The sequence below is a fragment of the Malurus melanocephalus genome, unplaced genomic scaffold (genome assembly GCF_030028575.1).
Source record: "Malurus melanocephalus ecotype Western Australia unplaced genomic scaffold, MMel_1.1 scaffold_38, whole genome shotgun sequence".
Lineage (NCBI taxonomy): Eukaryota > Metazoa > Chordata > Aves > Passeriformes > Maluridae > Malurus > Malurus melanocephalus.
Genome location: NW_026623270.1, coordinates 1363994 through 1388628, shown reverse-complemented (window position 1 = coordinate 1388628; position 24635 = coordinate 1363994). Strand labels below are relative to the sequence as shown.

Below are 24635 nucleotides of genomic sequence, written 5' to 3'. Positions count from 1 at the left end.
TTTTTTTTTCTTTGGATTTTGGAAACACCAAGAAAATGAAATTTTCTCACATCTCCCCAAAAATATGGAGCCATCATGAGTGATGCAAAGGCTTACAGTAATGGGGGAATGATTTAATTCCCAATAAAAACGAATATCACAGAAGCAGGAGAGGGAAGAGGGGAGATTTTCTAAGGCAGATACAGAAATTTTGGGAACAAGTATCATTGATAATACTTGAAAATCCCCTAAGTTTTTAATCTTTCTCTTAATTGAAGTAATTAAAGTAATTAAAYCAAGAAAACTTGTACTGGATAAATGTGGCTCCTGTGTAAGGAATGTTCCTTGTGATAAAGCGCACTTGTAAGATTGTATCGTGGAATATCTCCTCCTTACTGATTTTCTTTCCCTTAAAACATTTTGCTACGTGTTTTGTCTAGTCTCTTTGTGTTAGGACAGCCTTTAATCTAGCTTTATATCTTCTGCTATAACTGGAATATAAACTCTAAATTAACATTTAKTCTTGATGTAAAAACTTGTACAGGCCCTTGAGACTGCAGTGTCAAATTATCCTTGCCARTATGTGATGTGTTTCAAGCTCTAGCCACTAGTGCTTCTTACAYCTTCTTGTGCCAAGTTAGACAGGTCTCCACACTTCAGTGTTTTCATTTGTGTGCAGAGAAARTGATATAGTTTATGTCTCAGGAATGTCACAGAAACAAAGGGATGCCACTGCCAACTGTAGGCTACTGGGAAGCCACTCCAGGCAGCATTTAACTAGATATAAGAAATATACTATGTATTCTAGTGACACAGTGTAAATGAGAAAAAAACATATTTTTAAGCAAATATTTRTGTTTTATGTATAAAAAGACAAGCTTTCTTTTTGCAAAGAAAATACATGAACAGGTACACACACATATATGGACATTATCTGTTTCTGTAGATACACAAATGGAAATGTGCATCTTTGTATGTGTATGTCTGCATTTCAAATACAGACACACCCACAGTTAGAGATAAAAATTAGTTAGAGGTAAAAATTTTCTGTCCTTGTCAGAGTTAATGGTGGACCTAAAGTAAATAATCCATCCTTACTTTAGTGTATGTCAGCCAGTTTAATTGGGATTGTATCAGGAATTTTGTACAGCTTCCCAGAACTGYGTGCATGAGCAAGGTCCAGGCTTCCTAGCAGTGACTGAATCACTTCATGGTAATCTGATGTGTAGGTAAAAAGCCAAACCAAACCCCAAAAAAGCCCCCCAAATCCCACGCACCCAAACAACCAGAAGCAAACAAAAAAACCTCCAAAACCAAAACACACCAACACCCCCCAGTAAATGAATTACAGACTGTTCATGGGACAGTGGCTGTGAACTTACTGATCCCAGTTACTTTAGGAACTTATTGCAACTATTTGATTGCTGATGCTGTACCCTTTGTGTGGTTATTTTTTCATTTGCAGCCAATCTCAAGATTGGTTCAGTCAACTGGAATGCTCTCAAGGTGTTCTTACACAGCGCARCGATGCTTTCAGGCTCCTTCTTCGTGTTAGGTTGCTGTGGGTGGGCTCTGCTTTCCCCCAGCATTAGAGCATCTTTGCCTGAAACTCCAGCTGAAATCTATTTGAGGTTGCAAAACAGTTTGGTTTGCTTATTTGTAAACTCATGCTCTGTTTAGTTCTTGCCAAATACAGTGTAAAACCCGCTTCTTTTAGGTGGTAACRTCTAGTGTGTACTGGAACCTTGAGCAGCAGGATTCCATTTAAATTGAATGCAACAATAAAAAAAAAGAGAAATGTTAACCACAGTTATTTTTTTTTTGAAACTCAGAAAGGCATAACTTGGTCCTTATTTCAAACAAATGTTTTGTTCAGTTCTTTTGCGTACCGTAACAATTTATCCACCCTATTTATACTAAGGTTRATCCTCTCCTGTGCCAACTTGCATCTTTGCTGCAGATTCATGATCCTTGTTGCCAAACTTGTCGTTGGTCCTAACCATTGGCATCAGCTTGGTAATTTGGGGATGTTTGAAACTCTGTGGGCTGGCTACAGAGCATCAGTGAGGACAAGCTGAAACATAGCTTGTTTTTCTGTCATTTCCCTTCCCTGGCTTGTCTGTTTTTTCACTTTTAAGTGTTAAATTGATGCTGGAACAGCAGTGATGGCCCAGCTAGAGAAGGGCAGCACAAATAGGTTGGGGTGGCTGAGTTTCTCACAAGCTGAGCCCACAGAGCAGTTGCTGGATGGAGCCACAGTCTGAGAATTATTTTATGCTCCTCGAGGTTGAAAGGTGATATATATATAATTTAGGACGGGAAATGAATATCATAAACAAAACAATCTTTTACATTGTAAAGATCTGGGGAGGGAGTCCCATAAACACCTGTTTCAGTCTGTGATGACAGCTGGTAGGGCTTTTGGGGTCAGGCTTCCTTCTGCAGCTGTGCTTGCATTCTCGAAGGAGAAGCCAGCATCTTTTCACATCCTTAAGAAATTACTCTCCCTGACTGTGGAGCAGAAATCAGAAACCATATATACCACAAAATATTTTTTTAAGAAGGAGAGAGGTTAATGGTATCTGAAAAACAGTATAACATGATCCGCCTCACATCTGGAAAAGAGCATAAAATAACTTGTTATGTCAGGAAGATTTTTCATTTTCCATATGTTGTTTCAACTTTTAGGTAATGTGCGGAAGGAGATACTTCATTATGTGATGGATTGCACAACTTRGTCTGGAGTTTAATATGCCATTTTATGCAATATTATCAAAAGGAGTAGAAAAACTTTAAATGATTCACATGTGAAGGATTTACATAAGCAAATTCTGAAATAGACATTTTTGTTACCATGTAGCATGACCAATAACACTTCTGAAACTTTGTTTTAAACACTTAGTCTTTAAATAACCAAAGATATTCATACTAGAAAAATATAGTCACTTCACCCTTCTCTTTCRCTAATCTTCTGTAAAGCTGATGTGTAGTTTGAAAACTTTCTCTTCACTAAACATATGATACATATTTTGTGATCCAGATCCAAATCTGGATTTTTCAAGGCAAGTACTGAATCAGTACATAAATCCATATTGTGGATTTATCCACACACATGTGAGTGTTTCAGAAAAAAACTGTTTTAAGGACTTGGCAATTATTGTGGCTCTCTTGGGACTCCATGAAATTCAGGARACTTGTATCAGTTAAATCTACCCTAAAAAGACACAGGTTTTCTAGCGAACTGTATGAGGAAGAAAACCAGATCAGTGTAAAAAAAAGATTATGCCATGTTAGAGCCTTTTCCTGCATTTTGGGAAGAATAAACTGTTCCAGCACGAAGCCCATTTTAGAACTCTCTGTGATAGATAYCAAAGCACTGTAATGCTGTGGATTAAAACATCCCACTCCTTTCTTTACAGAATTWAATATGTGAAACTTGTGAATTTGGATGAGTTCTGTGCTACAGTAGTTTGGACCTGAGAGAGTTTCAAATTAAATTTATATTTCTTTAGTTTAGCTGAAGCTCAGATGCTCAGTTAACCCTCTCTGGCCTCTGGTAAATCCATCCTCTGTACTGTCACTTTTCAAAGGCCTTCAGAGGTTTCCAGCTTTCTCCTTTGACTTGACAAAAGGACTTTAGTGGACTGTAGGCAGTCCAAATKTGGGGGTTTTGATTACATTTTCACGCGGACTTTTTGCAGCAGGACTTTATTTTTTTACTCTGAAAGGAAGCATGGGATATATATAAAGGTACAAATATATACCTACATAGATACATCTAAAACTAACAATTTTTTTACTTTTCCAGATTGCAGATTTTTCCAAATTGYGGCAGGAAAAGATGTGGCATCACAGATTGTCACTGTGTCATCTTTTTTGAAAGCTTCCTTTTGTTCACTATGTTTTGTACACAAACACCTATCTTAAAGGCTTTTAAGCTCTGATGTGTAAATTGAGCAAAGTCTGCATAGTTTGACTTAAAATCTTCTCTGTGAGCAGGTAGAGATTAATGTTGTTCCTGGACAATGTGGCATTATTTTGTTTTACAACTGGGAAACATAYCATGTGAGAGGCTGAGCAATCAAATTTTGAGTTGTTCAGGTTTGGGKTTTTTTTTCTATTATTTGATTTTATTTTTATGATGAACATCTGGATTTTTTTTTTAACGGAGGAACTAAAAATAGTAACAATCACATCTAGCCACAAAATAAGTTCAGGTGAAATCCCTGAAATCAGTGAGGTGGTGTTCATTGTTGACAGCAGGGGTGGGCAGCCAGTGCCAGAATAGGCAGCTCTCATCCCATGGGGAGCAGCCTGGTCCTCCTGGGGATCYGGGCTTTGGGACCACCTTTCCCAGAGCATTCCCCACCAACCACAGAATGATCCCCTCGTGGTGAGCCAGAGCTGTGACCTGTCTTTGTCATCCAGGCGAGTGAAATAATTGCACTGACAGCTACGTTATCAAGGCATATCTGAGCTAATACCTTGATTACAGAAATTCCTTGTGTTATTTGTGCATTCARGCCTCAGGCTCATGGAAATCAGGACTATGTCACCAGGGGGCTTTTTCTGGTAAGAGCTGTGTCCTCTGAGCTTGTCACAAAATGGTGAAGTTCAACACAAAACACTTGAGTGTGCACAGCTAGCTTTTCTTCACATTTCTCAGCTTCCCTTCATAGCAGTTTCAGGCAAAGACTTTGAGTCTGTTCACATGAGGAACAGCTGCTCTTGAATTTTTCTTCCCCAATATTTCAATGTGTGGGTGCTTCACTGAGAATGCCTTCCTCCAATTTAATATAATGTTTCAGGAAAATTAACACACTTCAATAAAAACTGATGTTCACACGGTTAYATTTCTTGCCCAGACAAACCCTTTGTTAATTTAAAAATTAGATTCCATGGAGGAGTGTTTTCAGAGCAGGAATGGTATTATTATGCCTCTTTCCAAGTTCTGATGCACGCCTGAAGTGGAGTGTTTTGATCCCATAAAGTAYCCATGTTCAAAGAACCATCCCAAAACATCTATTATTTCTTCTGGAAAACAGCAAATCCAGAGTTATTTCTCYAAACAAATAAAACTCGTCAGTTCATTTTCTTTCAGGTCCCAGGCCCCTCTTTTGCTCTTTTTAGTGATTATTTTTCCATTTGCCTATTCTCTCATGTATATACTTAATCATTTGTATTTTCAAGAAGTGGTGACAGGAAGAGCTCTATGGTCTCTTGCCCACACACAGATTTCTAGGGTGGAATTAAGTTTAAGATCACTGCTCCTAAATGACCCTTTAGTGAATTAATGAAGTTTCAGTTATTTTTTTACTGGTATCAGAAGACTTGGGCATAACATTTTAAAGATTTTCAGATTGATTACCYTAACCTTAACAAAAGCGGAAAGCTAGAAATCTCTCCAAAAGTGAACAGAGGAACAGAGGTCCAAAAAAAAATATAAATGCCTGCCGGGACCAGCCAGTGCTGCATTATTTTGCAAAGGACACCACAAAAATGACTATGTCTGCCTGTTTGGCATGAAAAATGCATTGGTTGGTTAAAAGATCCCTACCCACCCCAAACCAGGCAGATACCGCCTAAAACTCCAAGGAGGGTGAGCAGAGGAGGTGCATGAGACAGTGGGCAGCTCTTCCCGGCTGGGAGGGGAGGGAGGGACGGTCCCAGCTGCCCGGGGCTGCAGGAATCCGGGGTGAGGAGGTTAATGACCTGACATTGCTGCCATGCTACTCCTTTGTGCCGGGGCTCTGCACAACCCTGGGTGGGGAGCATCTCTCTTACAAACAGCTCCCTTGCCTCTTCCAAAACCCCATCTTAATCCCAGCCCAACAGCTTTTGTGTGAAATGAGCACTTTCCGTGCTAGTTCAGCTGTAGGGTTTCTGGTTTCAGTCAGTGTTCATTCAAGAGGTTTGTTTTTTGTGGGAAAGAAAAAAACCATAGGAAAAGTTGTGAGAAAAAGGAGTGACAGTATTGTTGGTGCAAATATAAAGTGAATTTCATTCTCTCTCTACTTTCTCCTGGAGTTCATGACATCCCATGATAAATAAGGTTCCTTGGGTGCTGGGCCCAGCCTTTATTTCTGCAGTTACATACAGGCAACGTGTTGTTAAAGTTATCTAAGGCATTCTTTAGGCTGTTTATTGAGGAGGGTTGYCTTCTTGGAGATTTTGTATAAAAAATAGTTCAGTCCCACTTCAAATTCATTGTTAGATTCAAAGCTAGCACTGCAGAATTTTACACGTTTTGAGGGGCTGCAGTACTGGACATGGAGTTTCATTTTTAATATTAGATTTTAATATTGGGTCACCTTTCTTTTATAACAGGATTATTTTACAGATGAAAACAGAGTACTGAAAAAGGACCCTCAACAGGATTACCATCTGGAATATGCCATGGAAAACAGTACACATACAATATTGGCTTTTAGCAGAGAGCTGCACACTTGTGACACGAATGACAAGAGCATAACGGTAAAGACTCTTTGACTGTATATAGACAGATGAAGTAATTGATTCAGGATAAATGTATGTGGGGTAATTAAGCTGGTAATTAAAATCTCTTTTTAGTAAAAGGACAGAATTAGAGAAATTCACTTTCCAAAATATCTRTTTCCTCAAATTAACCAGGTAAAATACTTGTGCTAGTTTTATTAAAGTATAATGTTTAGATTTCAGCTTTCTTTGTCCTACTTGAATGCATTTTATAAAATGCATTACGGTCTCTAATTTCTAACAAGTGTACACAGGATTGAAACAGATGCTTCTGGACAACCAAGTCCTATATGATGTCGTTGCAATAATTCAAGAGAGGCCAAATTCAGCAACAGTTGTMAGATTCTGCACTAACTTGTAATCCATCTTAGAAATAGATTTTTTAAAGGTTTTTTTTTCAGCAGATGTATTTGAAGTATCCGTTTGTTATTTTTTTTATTCAAAATTAGAAGGTGAAGAATTTTTTTGTAAAACTTTACATAGTAGAATAATTTTCATGGTAAATTCTTCTGTTGCCCTAGGGATTGCTGCGCTATTTTCTACGCATAATTTAAAATTACATTAAGCTGATGACTTCTGTATTGTAAATGACAGATAAGTTAGAGAGATTTGCAAGGCTTTCTGTGCTTTGGCTTTTTTGCTACTTCTTTTGGAAACATTATTATAGGAGTAAAATACTATATTCATTATCTGTGTTTTTACAATGTATGCAACAACAGCAACATGAGAAGCTGAAAGATGCAGGAARCAACCACAGCTGTATAAAACACCAGTTTTCCAGGCAGTCAGTGGATCTCTGGTTTGCACACCTGCTCCAAATTCTCAATATAATTCAGCATTTTGGGACACATCAGGATTTATTATAGCACTTTGTCYCAAGGGTCACTATTGCAATCTGAGAATGGTTTACAGAGAAGTGGTCTGTGCAGTGGCTGCAAGTTGAATTTTAAGATGTAAATCTATTCTTTAATTGAAAGTCTATTTTCCATAGTACCTAAGGACAGCATTTCACTGAAGGTACTCAGATCTTCACAGACCTGAGCTGGGAAGATGTTTTGAAAGGAAACATTCTGGTTGCTGGTCAAATAAGTAACATCTCTAGAAAAACCTTTTTAATGCATTTAGTTGTTTACCTCTTTATGAGTCTATTCTGCCATTTGCAGATATGATTTCAATTCACAACATTAGGGAAGGAATCTGTCAGAGAACTATTTAGTTTCTGTGTGTTTCCAATCAACGCTTGGAGTATAAAACATTATTAATTTTAAATTGTGTAAGTAGATGAATACTCTTATGGAATACATTGTCATAGTTCAAACACAGCTACACCTCTGTCACAGCTGTTGAAGGAATTATGTGAACTGTGTAAGGAAGATGTTGCTCCTATCCYGTATGGACATTTTGTTTTTTCAGGAGAGCACAGTGAGGGTAATATGGGCCTACCACCACAAAGACATAGGAGAAGCAGGTCAGAATTACCACGGATCGAACCGCGGTACAAAGAGCCTGCGCTTGCTGAACCCTGAGAGAGAGGAAGTCTCATCGGCCTCTTTGCCGTACTTTGACTTGACAAACAAAGACGTAAGTTACTCCATGCTTTGGGTTTACATGGAGATGGGAATCAGGTGGTAGCCAAAGCTTTGGGYTTACACAGCAGGTAGTGTGACTTTTGTGTATAGATTAAATATAAGGAAGATATTCTTCACTATGAAGTTGATGAGGCACTGGAACAGGTTGCCCAGAGAAGTTGTGGATGCCTCATTCCTGGAAGTGTTCAGGGTCTGGCTGGATGAAATTTTGAGCAACCTGATGTAGTGGAAGAGGTCCCTGCCCAAGGCGAGGTTGTTGGGACTGGATGATCTCTAAGGTCCCTTCCAACCCAAACCATTCCGTGACTCTTTGATAATATTGTGTTTTTGCCCTTTTTATTAAGACAGGTGCCTGTACCAGACAAGGACACAACATATTGGTGCCAAATGTTTAAGATTCCTGTACAGCATGAAAAGCATCATGTGACAAAGGTGAGTGATTCAGACTGAGCAGATTTAGAGGAATTTAGATAATAATTACACTTCAAATAAGTTCTTGCACTTTTGAAGTTTTTTTTTTTTCACTCATTTCTGGAGGGGAGAAAAAGACCTCTTGTCTGTCTTCACAAACATGGATCAAGTGTGTGTGGATGTCTGCTCAGGATCTGGCTCAGGTGTGCCCTGGCACRCAAAGTGACAGACCCCTTTTCATTCAGTTCTTTTTTTCTTCATCCTCTCTCTCTTAAGAAAATGAGGTTGAAAATTATTTCTGTCTGTAARTATTTCTGGCAAGGACTAAGTAAAACTGTCTAAAAGCACATAACATAGAGTTTCAACTTTTATATAGGAATTTATTGAATTTCTTCTAACAGAGAGTAATTTTAAATTAAAAAATATTTAAATTCTGATGTTTGTTCAAATAAAAGACCAGGTTCTTATTTGATTCTAGCCACCTTTCTTGTGATGACCACTGTGGAGCCAGGTTACATCACATAAGCACACACACCAGTATTTTCTGCCAAATATTACGAAAAAAGGAGATGATTATTGTGGTATATTAAAAAAAATAATGAAAATGTGTGAGTAAATATTCACACAAGGCTCAGCAGGATCCTAGGTGATTTGAAAACCCACATTTTCCTATAACATATTTTATAACTTTTCTTTCTGTTTGAAATTGAAAGCCTAAGAGTGCTCACATTTCTTCCCAAAARCAATATACTGATGACCTCATAAAASAAYCAGTTCTTRTTTTTCTAATATGTTGAAGATAGTACAGTGAGATAGTTCTGGCCCTCATTTTTATCTTTCTTAGAACCCTCAAATGTGTTAAGGGTAGAATTCAATTTCTTTTTTTTTTTTTATTGTCAGTCGTATTTCTTCAGTGCATTCAGTGAAACTGAAATTTTAAATTAACTCAGAGAACTTAATGTGATCTCCAGTGTCTGTATGATAAATGCTATAATTACTCTGAAATATTGTGGGTTTCTGCACTTYATCAGAATGAACAATTGCAAGGCCCAAATTTCTGCCTTGAGGTACTTTATCTTTAATCACATTTGAAATTTACGACAGCTACTTTTACAGATCTGTTTGAAATAATAGAGAATTTGCTTGTATTACAGTATGAATGTCAAGATCCCTAGTTTTCTGCTTTCAAGTTGTAGAACTTCAAAATGGTGGTATCAGATTCAAGCTTTCCATGTTAAATTTGGTTGAAGTTGTAGATACTTGCTGTCCTGCTAAAAAGTTCCCTGGAAGTATTCATTATTTATAATTTCTGAATTTATTTTCTAAATGCTTTGTCCGACTGCACATACAGTTGCTCAGTCTTTAAAAAAATTGTGATTGGTTGAAACTAAAGCAAGATTTTAGCTCAGAAATACACTGACTAATTTTTTCAGAATAGTTTTATATTCTGTATTTTTACAATAATTTATAAAGAATATAAACATTTTAGAAATTGTATTTTCAAACAAGCGTATTTTTTATGAAGTTAAAAATTAGAGTAGAATCCTCGGTGGTTTTCCATCTTTGAAAAAACAAGAAAATCTCATATTTTTCTTAAAAAATGTTTAGAGCGAGTAAAATGAAAGCAGAAAGAGGTAAATTGAAGTTGGAGCACTTCCTTAGCCTTTCTTTTCAAGGGCACAACTTAGGTTTTCATGTAAGTGACTTTTTTAGATGCCACATAGAGGGTTGTTGTGGAATTGTATCTATGTGCTCTTGCAAACTGATTAAACATTTCCTAAAGCCTACTGATACACAAAGGATGGGGCTTATGGCGACTGGGGAAGATATTAGCTGTGCAAACAGAGATTGAATTTCACAAAGGGGAGGGCGGATGAGCCCTTTGGCCTGATCAAACTGTCTGTGTTAGTTAAATACTTACATAGGTGTTGGTTCTGGATTCCTTCTGTAGCACAGTTTTCACACTGACCTCCACATCTCATATTTACAGACTGGAAAAAAGGTGTAGACATGGTAAAAATTTGTCTGTGGTATAGTTGGCCTGCCTCAGCAGTGTGCATGTGARCAGGCTTTGCCTATTTCTGTGCTCCTGTATGATTTTATGGAGCACTGACCTGCTTTGTCCAAAGCTGAACCAAAGTTCAGCGCTTTGGACATTGTGTGCCATCAACAGCGTGTGCTTTCTGTGCTGCTGTGTAAATCTGCTGGTGGTCTGGGGTCTCAAGTAGGTGCAACAGCCACAGCAGGACTTTTTTTCCTACTCTTCCACTGTTCTCTGTCATTCCTTCCTTCTTGAAAATTTCTCTGAGCATTTTGTAATAAAGTAGTTTTCAAAATATCAGTTTCATCAGGAAAGCATGATGTTTTAATGAAGAAAATGGAGGAAAAATTAGACCTAYCATTAGAGACCAAGACTTTTAATTGTCTCTGGTTAACAAATACCAGATTCTGACTTGAAAAGGATTTTTAAATTTCTGTTGAAGATGCATTATTTAAAAATTATACTTTAAGCCAGAATATATTTCAAGTATTTACAAATATATTTTGTAAATGCAATCTAATGGTGCAACAGCTGGATAACTGATAGCACCTGGGTCTTAAGGTTTACCTGCAATACTGTTTTAGTTTCTTCTGTTAGCAGAAGGTGAAGAAATAACTAGTGTAAGAGATCTCAAAATTAGTCAAAGGTGAGTTATGTAAGACCTTAGGTCTTTTCTTTCTCTTTACATACTATTGATGTTACTTTCCAGAAATTGCAAGTAATGGGAAACAGCATATTTTCATTGATCAAGCTGCTCTACATGACATGCAAATTGTGCAAGAGATAAGACTGTAATCTTGTGTTCACTTCATAGGTAGAATAAGAACATGGATAAATAATTTCTCTTTATGCTGCATTTACCGATGGAGAACAGATCTTCACTGCAATAAGGGGCACTCAGCCAGGTTTAGGACTTCTCTGTTAAATCTTCTTTTGTTTCACATTTCTTGCAGCTTTTTCCTTAGGGAAGAGATTGTGTCTTCCKACATGTCCCTACAATGCCTTCTTGTTTCCAATGCCTCCAGGAACTTCTGGAGAGACAGCTCATAATAGCATGCCTGCTAAGAAATAAAACAGAATAAGACAATTTCTCAATAGCTGGGCATAATAGTGACRATAGTTACCCAGATCACAACCAAAAGCAGGCACTGAGCTGGTTTTGTGACTAATGGTTTACATCACTCCTCAGCTTTAAGCTGCCTACATGGCTAAATTGTGACTCCTTTAAAATTTGTTAAACTTCCACTGATTTTGCCCCCAGTGTGTTTTCTGTTAGCAGAACCAATTATAATGGTAATAGGTAAATTTTGAAAATAATATATGCAGAGCAGATGAAAGGGATTGCTTGGAGGTAACAGGCATTCAAGTCAGCAGTTTGCAGGACGGCCCCACAGTGATCCCATAGTGGTGGGCTTGGCTGCTCYTCACATGGGAGAGCACTCTGCTCCTTTTCTGCAAACTCCTCCTGCAGCTCGTGTGCATTGGCCTGTTCTGCTCTGAGCTTCAGGCTGTGCTGTGTGCCTCAGKCTCACCACCCCAGGCATTTTCACTTTTCTCACACACACAAGTTAGCTGGGAGCTTTCTCAGAAGTAGGTTTTTTAGAAAAGAGTATTCCACTTATTAGCCCAGACTTTCTGGCTATGGGTTTAAGACTGTGTCCTGCTAAGATTTTTGCAGTTCTCTGTAAATGTCATTATTCTGTCTGGTCCCRAATGTGCCTTTAAATTGCATTCTTAAAGAAAATTCTCTGGTTCCACCAKCTGCACCTCAGGATGGACCTCCACTCCAGCAGGACCTGTCAGAGGGAGGGAGAGTAGGATCCACTGCTAGAGCAGGCACACAGGCATTCCACACCCCTACCTCTGCATGAAAATGTTTGTATCTCCCTGCTGAAGCCATGCTGAGGGCAGGTCCCTGGGWGTGGAGAGCCCACACAGGCAGTGACACTGCTGTGCCAGGGCTGGGAGCGGGGCTGGCAGAGACAGAGGTGATCATCCCAGGGAGCCTGAAAAGGGGTCTCTGCAGCATCCTCCCCATTGTAAATTTCCTGGTTTGCCTCTTTCTTTTTGCTCATTCAAAAAAAAAAAAAAAAAAAAAAAAAAAAAAAAAAAAAAAAAAGTTATTCGGTGGTGGCAGACTGGATCTCTTTGAAATCTTATAATTTTTGTACAGTTGAGATATCTGATTTTCATGATTGTCACTGTGTGTGGTTATGTGTGTGCTGACAGTCTCTCTATTTTGACAGGTTTGCTGATAATTAGTTTTTTTCTGCCTATTCGCTGAATTTATTTTCTCCTCACTGTGAGCAAGCATCATGCAGATGTTTATCAGCATCAAGAAAGTGAGAACTYGTTTCACATTCGTGAGAAATGCTTCTAGTGTTTCAGCAAATACAGTTCTTTCTTAAATTCAAAGCTTGTTCTTAACTGCTTTTTCTACTTAYGGTTCTACAGATACAGCTCTTTTTTATTACTATCTTTAGTTTAGGTTTCAATACTCCATGTCTTCTGTGACTTCAGTTTAATTGTATTGCTTATTCAAATAACTACATCTACTAARGATTCATTATTCTGTCTTCACATTTACCTCAGGTCTCCCATGTGCTTGGCTTTTTTTTCTGCTGCAATTAAAAACCTTAAGACAGTGATTCTTCCACTGTTTCTAGATTTTCTGTGAATCCTCTACACCTGTGGTCTCCCTCTCTACCTGACAAATTGTTTAATGCTGTGTGCAAACTGCAAATTTACAGTATTCACTGGTGAAAGACTGGTATGTGTATCCTACGTGCCAGACATGCCATAATCTATTTGTGTGAGGCTTTTCAGCTTTGGTGTATAGCGTGCCTGTGCTAGTCSCAACACTAAATATTCCCTCTAGGTTTTCTTAATTTCTTTTAAATACAATGTGTTTTCCTCAGGAAAAGTTATTTCCCAGGCTTGATTAGTAATAATCCCTAAGTCAAAAACATGTCAAATACTGAATTTTACTCTGAGAGTAGGAAAAACATTTTATGTAAAATAAACCCCAAAATTGGGTAGCAAGGTCACTTAGCTCTACCTGCATATCTTTTATCTAAAAACTACTAATTTTTCTATCCTTCTAAACTTCCTAGGTTGTTTCAAAGCTAGTGTAGTCAGAAATACCAGCAGAGAGGCTGTGATGTGTCTGTACTCAAGAGCACAAAATACTTCTGATCCTGTAAGAGAACCTTTTTAATAGGACATCCAGTTTTAGAGGGCATTTGGAATCATAAAGGAGGATAATAGTTGCGTTTTGTAAGCTCTTAAAAGTTCAGATTGTTTTTTAGATCCATGTCCATGATTTGAACCTGCTTGTGAGAATGGAGTGAGCAGGTTTAGCTCTGCTGAAACAGGGAAGAATCCCCWCCTGGGGGTTAAGCAATGCGGTCAAAACTCAGTATCTTTTCAGTAGAACTCATGAATACCAGGGCAACATATTAAAGATGGCAAATTTTCACCCATAGAGATGGGATTCCTCTCATCTAACTTGGCTTTTCTATGGGTCTGAGCCAGCTGCTTAAYTGACCTTACAGTGTCAAAACTAGCTGTTTGTATCATCCTAGAGGAGTTGTCAGAAACATGTGAGCTCAGGCATCATGAGTGTGGTTCAATCTCTCTCCACTGATGTATGAGAGAACCCAGACCACCAGCCTGGATTAAATAAGTAACTTTTAGATGAATGAATCAAGGAAGACTTATCCCAACTAAAAGGTCAGGGGAGAGACAATATGGTTATAGAAACAAAAATTGCTAAATAATACTTTTGGTTTTTTTTTTATTTACCTTTAGGAAAAATGATCTTTTCTCAACCACAACCCTGTGTAATTTTTCTGGCACTAAGCTTATGATGTGACTAGGCTAGCCATATAACTGGAAAAARCCTTAATTATTTAGCATTAGCTGAGAAGTGTTACACTAGGCATATTTTTATATCAGCAGTAAAGTTTTCCATTGCTGATCTCTTTAGAAGAGGGAGCCTCTTTTCAATTAAARAAATGCCTGTATTAAAACACACCAGCAGCTAGCAGTTAATCTTCATGTTCTGTTTCAGGGCAAACTGATAAGGAAGTAAAAACTCCAAAAAACTTGTTGCCAAGGGTAACTCTGCTTTTTGACAGTGGAATGCTTTAGTAATACCAAAGAMCCCAGTGTGAAAATACAAAGGGACTCCAGTTTAAGAGCCTGATTGATTGGAAGCCAGAAGGGCAGCCTGTAGCTTCCAGTACCTAAATGAGGGCACTGATTTTTAACTTGAGCAATACCAGACAGTAACTGCTTGTTACTCTCTGGCCTGAACTTTTACATTTTGCTAAATGTGATAACTCCAGCAAATTGCATCATGCAGCCTGACATAAACAAATGTTCTGTATTTTCCCATGAGTTCCCCTACAAGGCAATTTCAGCCTCAGTAAATTAGATTGGCAACCAAACAATCATCTTACGCTGCAGAGCTTGTAAGCTATCTGCCCTTTGATCTGCAGGGCTGGCTCTTCAGTGCAAGCCTGAATTGGCCCATTAGGCTTTGCAGTGCTGAAGGTTCATGTAACTGAATGGGCTGAAAATTAAAAGTTTCCCAAGCACTGTCTGAAGAAATAATAGAAATATATTATTCTTTCAGATTCTGCTAAATWATTTCATATGCAAAATTGTTTAGTATATTATTCCATTCTGTGATCAAAAGTTAAATTACCTATAACCTCAGATTTTACAGTCCCACCAAACTTTATGTTTCTTATATATTTATGTTTTGCAGTATTTCATTTCACTTGTGTATCTTAACCATAAGAATGCTTAAATTTTGCAGTWATTRCTGCATTATTTATTCCATACTTGGYATGCAAAAATAACCTACTTMATTTCTCTCATCAGAAAAGCTGAACRTCTAGTTAATTTAATCCATTTTCTTTGATTSTTGCTTTCTAAATAAAAGCAACAACCATGCATTATGGCAATGTATTGACCATGCCAAAAATAGGAAAATATGTGTGCTATGTGATTTTCTGGTTAAATAAAAGTAGATGACAGAARTCTGAACTTAAAACATGACCAAAAGCAAGCATGGAAAAGGGGAAGGTACAATTTTTKTGAAGATCTCTGAGTTTCACCTCAGAGGATGAAGTAGGGTGATCTTCAGGAGAGCACTCATATTGATTAACACCATTTTGTCTTGTGCCATGTCTTTATTTTTTCTTCCCCATTCTTTGCTTTGTACGTGATTTTAAAGTATGCCTGTGACTACGTGATGCACTGAAAAGATAAGAAGATTTTCCACAGTAAAACACCCTACACTTCTTATCGTAGCAGGCGACAAAACACTTCAGAGCAGCATTGGGCCTTAGAYGAGCAGTTATGAAGCATCTTCTGTGCAAATAGCAGAGCAGCAGGCTCATAGGTAGTAAAATCTCTCGATAGGGCTTGTGTGGATGGATCACAGAACAAACCTAGCTTGGTCCTGCTAGCATCTTGGCATTTTTTCTGAAGATCAGCCTCCTATTTCAGACAAATCTCATTGTACAGCATCTKAAGCAAATTTTCTATAGGGCAAATTAAATTGCTCCAGTGGTATTTTAATGAAGAAGAACTTTCTTTTCTGATCTACTTGAAGTCTTCCCTTCAGTACCAACCTTTCACTCTGCAATCCCAGCATTAGCTATTGGGAGTAGTTTTCAGAAAGTGATGTTATGATTCCATCTTTGCTTCCATGTGCAATGCGCTGTAGTTGCAACTATGTCCAGAACATAAATTMATTGTCTCCACATTAATGACAGTGGGAAAGTAGATGGACAATGATCAGACAATGCTTCTCCCCATGTCCACACATAGCAGACTGTTTTGGGTTTTTGTGGGCTATTTTTGGTAGCAGGGGGCCTACAGGGGTGGGTTTTGTGAGAAGCTGACAGAGGCTTCTCCATGTCCAGCAGAGCCAATGCCAGGTAACGCCAGGATGGACTTGCCACTGGCCAAGGCTGGGCCAATCAGGAATGGTGGAAATGCCTCTGTTATAACAGATTTAAGAAGAAGAAGAGTTACTGTGCAGATGTAATTGTGGCCAGCGAACAGCAGAGTGAGAGCATCCAAGAGGGACAATTATTCAAATTCCAAGGCCAGTGGAGAAGGAGGGGGAGGAGATGCTTCAGGTACTGGAGCTGAGATTCTCCTGCAGCACGTGGTGCAGACCATACWGAGGCAGCTATGCCCCTGCAGCCCATGGAGATCCATGGGGAAGCAGAGATCCACCCACAGCCTGTGAAGGAGCCCATGCTGGATCAGGTGGATGCCTGAGAGAAAGCTGTGACCCCATGAAAAAACCCGTGCTGGAGCAGGCTCCTGGCAGGCTCCTGCAGAGTCATGGAGAGATGAGCTCATCCTGGAGCAGGTTTCCTGATAGGATTTGTCAGCCTGTGGAGCAGCCTGTCCTTAAAGGACTGCACCCTGTGGAAAAGTGACCCACACTGGAGCAGTTCATGGAGGTGGACTCACATTGGAGAAGCTCATGGAKGACTGTCATTCCTGGCAGGGACCYCATGCTGGAGCAGAGGAAAGACTCATCTCCCTGAGCAGTAGCAGAAACAAAGTGRTGAACTGACCACAACYCCCATTCCCCATCTTCCTGCACTGCTGGGGCAGGAGATAGAGCTTGGGAAAGAGGGAGGAGCAGGGAAAAGGTGGTGCCCTGCTCCGATTTTTTTAGTAATAAATTCCATTCATATCCCCAAGCTAAGTCCATTTCTCCCAAGTTGGAATTCAGTGAGTGATCTCTCCCAGTTCTTCTCTCAACTCAGGAACCTTCATTATATTTTCTCTCCCCTGTCCCATTTGTGGAGGGCAGTGATAGAGTGGTTTTGGTGGAATCCTGGCAKCCAGTCAAGGTCAAACAACTACACATAGATAACATCAGAATCCACACAGGCAGATGATGAATAATTTCTCTTTGCACCAAGACTGACGTTTTACCTGGTATGGAAATAATTTATATCTTGGACTGAAATACACAAACCAAAGCCCCCAGTCCCAAAACCCCTACACCTAGGAAAAACTAAACACCTAAACAAATTATTATAAACTACAAGTTAATGCTCTTCACTCTCCTTTTTGCATCCCTTCATTTCAGTTTCCATTATTATGTYTTAAGTTGCTGGGACTGAAACTGTCTTTCTGTTTTATGAAGTGCCAATCACAGTTTTGGTTTCTAGAGAATCGCTATAGTATAATTTTTATACACACTTTAAAAGAATGATGTCATCTGAAAATAGCCCTTGTTGTGCGATTTCCTGCATGTGCTGATGGGTACTGAAGTCCTGTAGAATGGTATCGGAATCTGACTGTGGGTGAGAAAATGTGGCAATAGTGTTAATGTGATCATTCCTTAATTTRTAAGCCCTTTTATATTTGTATATTAACCCTGTAAATATAAATTTTTAGAAAGTTTTGGGCAACAGTTMCTGAGACCTGTTCTGTAGGCTGTGTCATGTCAAAATCATGAGCCTTGTGCTGTTTTTATCCCYTGCTTTCCCTTCAAACTGTAGCTGCCAGGGTGTGCAGGTCGGTGGCTCCTCTGGGAGGTCAGTATCCGAATGCCCAAGGTCTCTATTATGTGTGTTCCCTTTTGGTGGCCCTTCACAGAAGCCAGCATGTCATTTTCAGAAAATGTGTGTCCTGGTAGTAAACTTCTGCATGTGCAAACCAAGAAAGGGACTCGCGGTAAATTCTCCTGTGTTCTGTCTCCAGGCAAAGCTGTGCGTTCACTCCCAAGCAGGAGAAAAAGTGCAATGTTGTTTGATTGAGGGGAATGTTTTTGCAGTTCTACAACAGAATTAAAACCTCTTCAACTGCCACCTCAAAGAAATAAACATTGCTGTGCAAGAATGATGATTCCGTGAAYAGAGAAGTACCTTCACTGACTTAAATGATTCAAATTATATGTTCCTCTTGAATAAATATAAACCCTTTATAGGCTACTCATTTTGGCTTGAGATCTGAAACATATTTTGTTACATATTTAGTTACGTATTCTGTTATTACAATATTGTTTTCACAAGGAAGCAATGATGTTCATGATTAAAGCCAATTAATTCTGCTTGTAGTGTGTCAGCTGTGCTGAGAGGCTGTGGCCATCCTGGAGACCGCAGCCCCTCTGCCAGTGGCTCTGCTACTTAGGAGCACAACGAGTGTTTTGCCAGGGAGCAGAACCAAATTAAAYGTGTTTTCACTTGACCTGAGCTTTTTATGAGATGCTCCTCAGGGTTATACTTTTTAACTGTTTCTAAATGCTATCTTAAATCTTCAGTCATACGTCAGGCAGAAACAATATTTTATTGGCATTTCTTTGAGGTGTACTTTTTGGGATTTAGTCCAAGTTACTCTTAAATGTTTAAAGTCTGAAACTCCTTAGGAGTGGCAGAGATCCAGGCGATTAATTAGCAATAGGAAGTTCAAAATKGATTTGATGGCTGAGAGAACATGAAGCCCTAAACCCATCCTKAAATCTAATTTTTAAATGTTTGAGTTTATTGTTTATTATGTTTTTTTTGATTCCTCTTTCTTAATTAGAATATTTAAGTTGTGCTGCACAGTGGCCTGCAGAAAATTCTGGATGTACAGTGTGATTATTAGTAGTACTATATGGGGCTTGGTGGATTTATGTAAATGAGATATAAAACCTTCTCTCCAAGATAAAAGCACAGCAACAGTTAACTTTTACCTGAAAGTACATATTCTTTTCCAYTAAAAATGCTGGAGCTTAAAACAGAGTTATGGTAATTGCTTCTTGTTGCAGTATACTAATGACACCTAAATAAGAGTCTTCGTTGAACAACGCAGCCACAGAGTAGATAAATTCTTCCTTTACACCAAGAACGGGAAATATCTGTACATTGAATAAAATTTTCCATTCACATGATAAGGACCTTTCCTCCTCAGTGATGTTAGAATTTTTGTTCTGCATTTCAAAATACACCCAAAACCACTTAAGCCCAAATGCCAGCAATACATCTTCAGTCAGTCAATCAATCAATCAATCAATCAATCAATCAATCAATCAGACAATACTGTTTGTTTCAAATTAAAATTGTGTCTGGTGTTTGAATCTCACTTTGGATTTGAAAAAACTTTGGAAAAAACCCAAAACATCCATACATATTAAGTATACATCATGCAAATTTAAATGCCTTAAGCTGCATCAATGTTTTGGTCTGGAAAATTTCCATCCTCCAGGAAACCTTGCCTAATCACATTATAAGATTAGGGGAAGGGGTGGTTTCTGTTGTCTGGGCCTTTTTCTTGACTACATCTCTTTTTTTGATTTAAATACAAAAATCAAGAGCTGTGACTAAAYGCACAGGTTGTACTTTTCTCCAGCTGGAAGATGTGAAAAATGTGTATGAGGATAATTTAGGTTAACACTTTTACCTTTGAAGGACAATTCAAGTTGAGCAGTAATGCTCCCTGTTGTACCTCAGATGTAATAATCTCTGATGACCATGAGGGAGCCAGAAAGCTCTGCTTCCTGCAATTAACTCACCAAAATATACACCTTTCTAAGTGTCACAGTAAAAACTCAGAACTATTTGGAATAGAGAGTGCTTTTAAGATATTTTTTAGTGGTGATGATGTAATTTAGGATCTGGATTGTACAGTGAGGAAAACAGAAAGGGGCACTAAGCTCTGTACGTGCGAATGATCTCAGGAAAGATTACAGCAGCTAGCCCATGCTAGGCTGCAGCCAGCTGAGCACTGGAATTTTCTCTTTCAGCTCTAACTATTCTGTGGCATTAATTTAATGCTTTCTGACAGACAGGGTAGGGTGGTGGCATGGGCAGGACCCCTGAATGCCTGACCCCGGAATGCCTTAACTCTGGGCTGAAAGTCTGCAGCAGATCAGTGTCCCAGATGTGACACTGGAGCAGGCAGGCTTTTCTGCTACATGAGAGAGCTGTTAGGATGTTAGTTTTAAAATCATGGTCTGCCCTGGAGTCATGGACTTCAACCTCTACCCCAGCTTAGAGGCGTGTTTCCAGCTCTTGGGTTTTTGCCCAGCACATCTCTGCCTGTGTGCAAGAAGCAGTGTTAGGCAGCAAATGATTGGTGTGGTTTTCTTTCAGAATATTTATAGGAAAATAGAGCCATATTGCTGAGACTTTTTTTCTGGAAAATATGGATTTTTTTTCTGAAAAAGACRCAAATTTATAAAGCCTAATATTGTAAGTATTTGCTTTTCTGAAGAAAAATGTAAAACACTAAAAGTGATGTTTTATATAAATCTTTGATCATGTCACAATCGCACTTAAAAAAGAAATCAGGAAAAATCTCGATGAATCCTAATGAGAAGAAATCATGTGAACCTTTCAAAAAGTTTTCTAAGTCAGATAATTTTCAATGTGTGCATGGTACCCATTTTCAAAAGAAGTGCATACAAAGACCAAACTAATCTGTGATGAGGAGTACAGAAAGTAGAAACCCTATGACTTGTTCTTCTGCTGCAAAAATCCTTAAGTGAACTCAGCCAGTACTCAGTTTCACAGCCATCACTTTTTGGTCTCAGTGAATTAGAKGCCTGGCAAACTCATATAAATGAATTAATCAACCACAGGCTAKAAACTCTCCCAAATGCAGCAGTGCTGGTATGGTATAAAAATAAATTTTCTRCTCTCTGTTTTGAGATGAAATAATTGCATTTCCTTCCCAGAGATGAGGTGTTGTGTAAGGATGTGGCCTTACTCAGAATCTGCATAGCAATATACCGTGCCATCATGTCTTTAAAACGCATGATTAAGTTGGAGCTACCTGTTTGAGCCAGAAAAAAATAAATTTAATTGGCGTTTTAGTGAAGAAACATTGCTGCAGACAGGTCAGAAACCTGTTGCCACTTGCATATATAAAAATAAAGTCAGGTTTTTGTTTGCTGACATTTAGTGGGCCATATTTTCCAAATAAGGACACAATGGGTATGTGTGACTAGCTCTCCTAATGTGCACAAGCAGGCATAAAGAACAAACCATGTTTGTTAACAAAGAAATCAGAGCAAAGGAAAAGGCAGAAAAACAAGAATAAGCAAAAAAGATTTCCAAGTTTCTGAATATGCTTTTAACTTGTAGGAAATCTAACTTCATGGACCACTTGAGTTGTTTGCATTTTGCTCCTGTTTAAAACATCACACATTAGTATCTTGACCCTACTTATGATCAGCTTGAGATGCAGGGCTCTGTTTTGTTAAAATTTTGGCTTGTTTTTTTAAGGAAGAAGACCCCAAAACAAATGACAATGTTCAGTTTGTGCAATAGATAAAGCAATAATAGGAAATAGAGACAACAGGAAGAAAACTTGGAAGCAGAGTAAGCCAGCTCTGGCAGATACAAACATTTCCTTTGTTCGTGTGATGTCAGCTTGTTGACTAAAACAGGGCTTCTGTTAAAAYGAGAGGTGAACAGCATACATCCCATCTGATGCAGTGTTATAATGACCAGAAAATTTTTTATTTTATATTTTTTAAAATTCAGCATTTTCRCAAGTGCTGAGAGATTCAATTCTATGAGAGGAGCTCTGTGAAACCTCTCAGCCTGCCTGATGGATACCAACCAAGCACCAACCCTACTTTCGGTTGCAGAAGGCAGTGCCATCCATCATTAATATTYGAATGTGGTGTATTTTAAATACCTCCTTCCTTGGGAGCCCTGATTTGAAGTGCTGGGGGTTCATAGTCCATCTAAGATATTTTACCTCTGTCAGTGGGAGTCAGATAGGTTCATGCATGTCASTTTGAAAGACTTTTTGCCCAAGCTTTCAAGAAGGGTGGAGAGGAGGACGCAAAAGCACTCATAAAGCAAATGATCATGAATAATAAACCATGAACATCTGTCAGGTTTCATGGAAAACAGGAGAGGTTGTGTCTTGCTGCATGCACTTACGTTTTGCAATCCCAAACACTTTGGGCACTTTGATRYAGGGTGGATATAGGGCTGTTGTTCTCCATGCCTCTGGCAGTTAGGAAATGTCAAGCAGAAAATGCACTTTGCCTGCAGGGGAAGAAGTCATGGAGGTGCCCAGTGGTGCAGTATCTCTGCAGGCTTATTCACAACACAGCAAAGAGATGAACCCTGACAGCTGGGTCTTCCTTGCATGTCAGCAACAGTGAAAATTCCACAGATGAACCTCAAAGAATGAGGTAAAATGGGGAAAATAGGTAGTTATATGCATATTCCTTTTTAGTCTCCTTTCACTCTTTTGTCTTCTTTGGCTAGAGGTTGGTAGGAATTGGTGAGGACAGAGGAAGGAAATACATTTCAATACACAGCTTTCTTCATAATTATTGAAAAGGAAAAGTAGATTCCCATTTTCACTGCAACCCATCTAAATTACTGTTTTGGCTTATCTAATTGCTTGGCTCAAAGTGTTGTTTCAGAGTCCCCTTGTAGTAAGAGACTTGAGTAAACAAGGCTATGTACAAATAAGAATMCAAATAAAAATTAGCTGTTGACTTAAATCTGCAGAGTTTAATGACTGTTATGTACTGTGAAATTTCTATCACTTTTTTTTGGTATATTTCAGTCATTTGCCCTAATGTGCCGCATCTGATTACTATCTTTCCATAAGTTTTCTAAAAGTTGTACAAACTAACAAAACAGTCATGGTGACTCATCAGGCCTGGTCCACTATCATGGTGGCTGGAGACCAGGAAAAGTAGAGCTTTGAAAATTGTTATCATTCAATGAGGTTGCAAGCACTCTGGTAATCAGGCCACCCTGGTCTAGATACTTAATTATAGATACCTGCTTTAGCAACTAATTTTGCACCTAGGGCTACTTATGTGCCCTTTTAAATGCATTAATAATTTCCTGAATTTGGTCCGTTATTTGAGAAACTTGGTTGTTCATCATTACTTGTAAGGCTGGCCAGAAAACATGAATTTTGTTTTTTTGAGAAAAAAAAAAAAAAGGTTTCGGATTTTTTTTGGTTTTGGAGCAAAGTAGTCCATCCACATGTTCTTTGTGGAAAGAGAAAAAATGTGAGGCAGCCTAAAGAACAAACCTGTTCTATAAGCTAAAATAACTAATAGCTGAGTAAATAGGGCAGCRCTCACCTGGGATGCAGAATGGCACCTTTAGATCCCTGCTCCAGTTAATCATTGCAACATAGTATGGGATTGTATTTTAAAATTTTCTTTCCTGCTGAAGTTATTCTAGTAAGTAAATACAGTTAGTTATTCTTCAGATCAGAGAAGTATYTAAGGGCTCTGGTCTTCTTCCTTCTCKTGTTTCATTTAGAAATAATGATGTGAGCCTTAGGGAACTGGCCATTTAAATATTTCCATATGTTTCTAAAAAATTCAGGATTAATGAGATTTTCCCAAGACTTTTTAACAGCATTTTGACCACTGTAATATTTTCTTGCCTTTTTTTTTTTCTTTTATTTATATGCTATTTAAAAGGAGAAAAAGGAATTTCTCTTTAACCAAGTTGTATTAAAAATGTGTGAAAAGCATAACTTCACTGCTGCTCTTCATTATTTGTTTCTGCATCTGAAGAATGTAAGTTTTCCTACAAGATGCATGCAAAGATGTTTAAGGATTTGCTCTAGTTTTTGTTATTTTTTTCCTTCTCTTATGAAAGCCGACCAAAACTGTTTTTTGAAGTGCTGTAATTGTTTAGGTAACTGACACTAAAAACCGATGACAGGATGTGAGTTTCTAATTTTGGTGATGTCCCATTGTTTTGAAGGGAAGCTGGTTTTGAAGTAGTGATTGTAAGCACAGCGGGTGCTGGGATCTCATAGCAGCAGGCACAACTATCACATGTTGGGACAAAAGTTCTCTTTTTCTCTTGGTAGATATGGGGAAAACATTCCCATAACCATTTCCTTGGCTAACCTATACTGTATGTAAAGCTTCAAAATTCTATAGGTACACCTTGGTATTGAATATATGAGCTGCCATGTTATGTGTTTGGGTTCTGCAATACTTGGATAAGGTTTATAATGGAGCAGAGGGACGAAGGAACATCAAGCTGAAATGTTTTTCTGAATCTTTGTCATTCAGTCTAATGACAAAGCAAAGGGAAAATGACAAAAAGCAAGGGGGAAATTCCTTTCATTTTGATACCCTTTTC

At 38.4% G+C, this 24635-nt stretch overlaps 1 protein-coding gene across 1 annotated transcript in view; it reads left to right on the top strand.

The window, feature by feature from the left end:
- The window catches only part of MOXD1 (monooxygenase DBH like 1), a 47476-nt gene that overhangs the window by 5236 nt on the left and 17605 nt on the right, over nucleotides 1-24635 (top strand). Inside the window, exons 2-4 of the mRNA XM_057364383.1 lie at nucleotides 6307-6453; nucleotides 7888-8055; nucleotides 8412-8495. Coding sequence (XP_057220366.1) covers nucleotides 6307-6453; nucleotides 7888-8055; nucleotides 8412-8495 — 399 coding nt within the window. The remainder of the gene's footprint in view (nucleotides 1-6306; nucleotides 6454-7887; nucleotides 8056-8411; nucleotides 8496-24635) is intronic.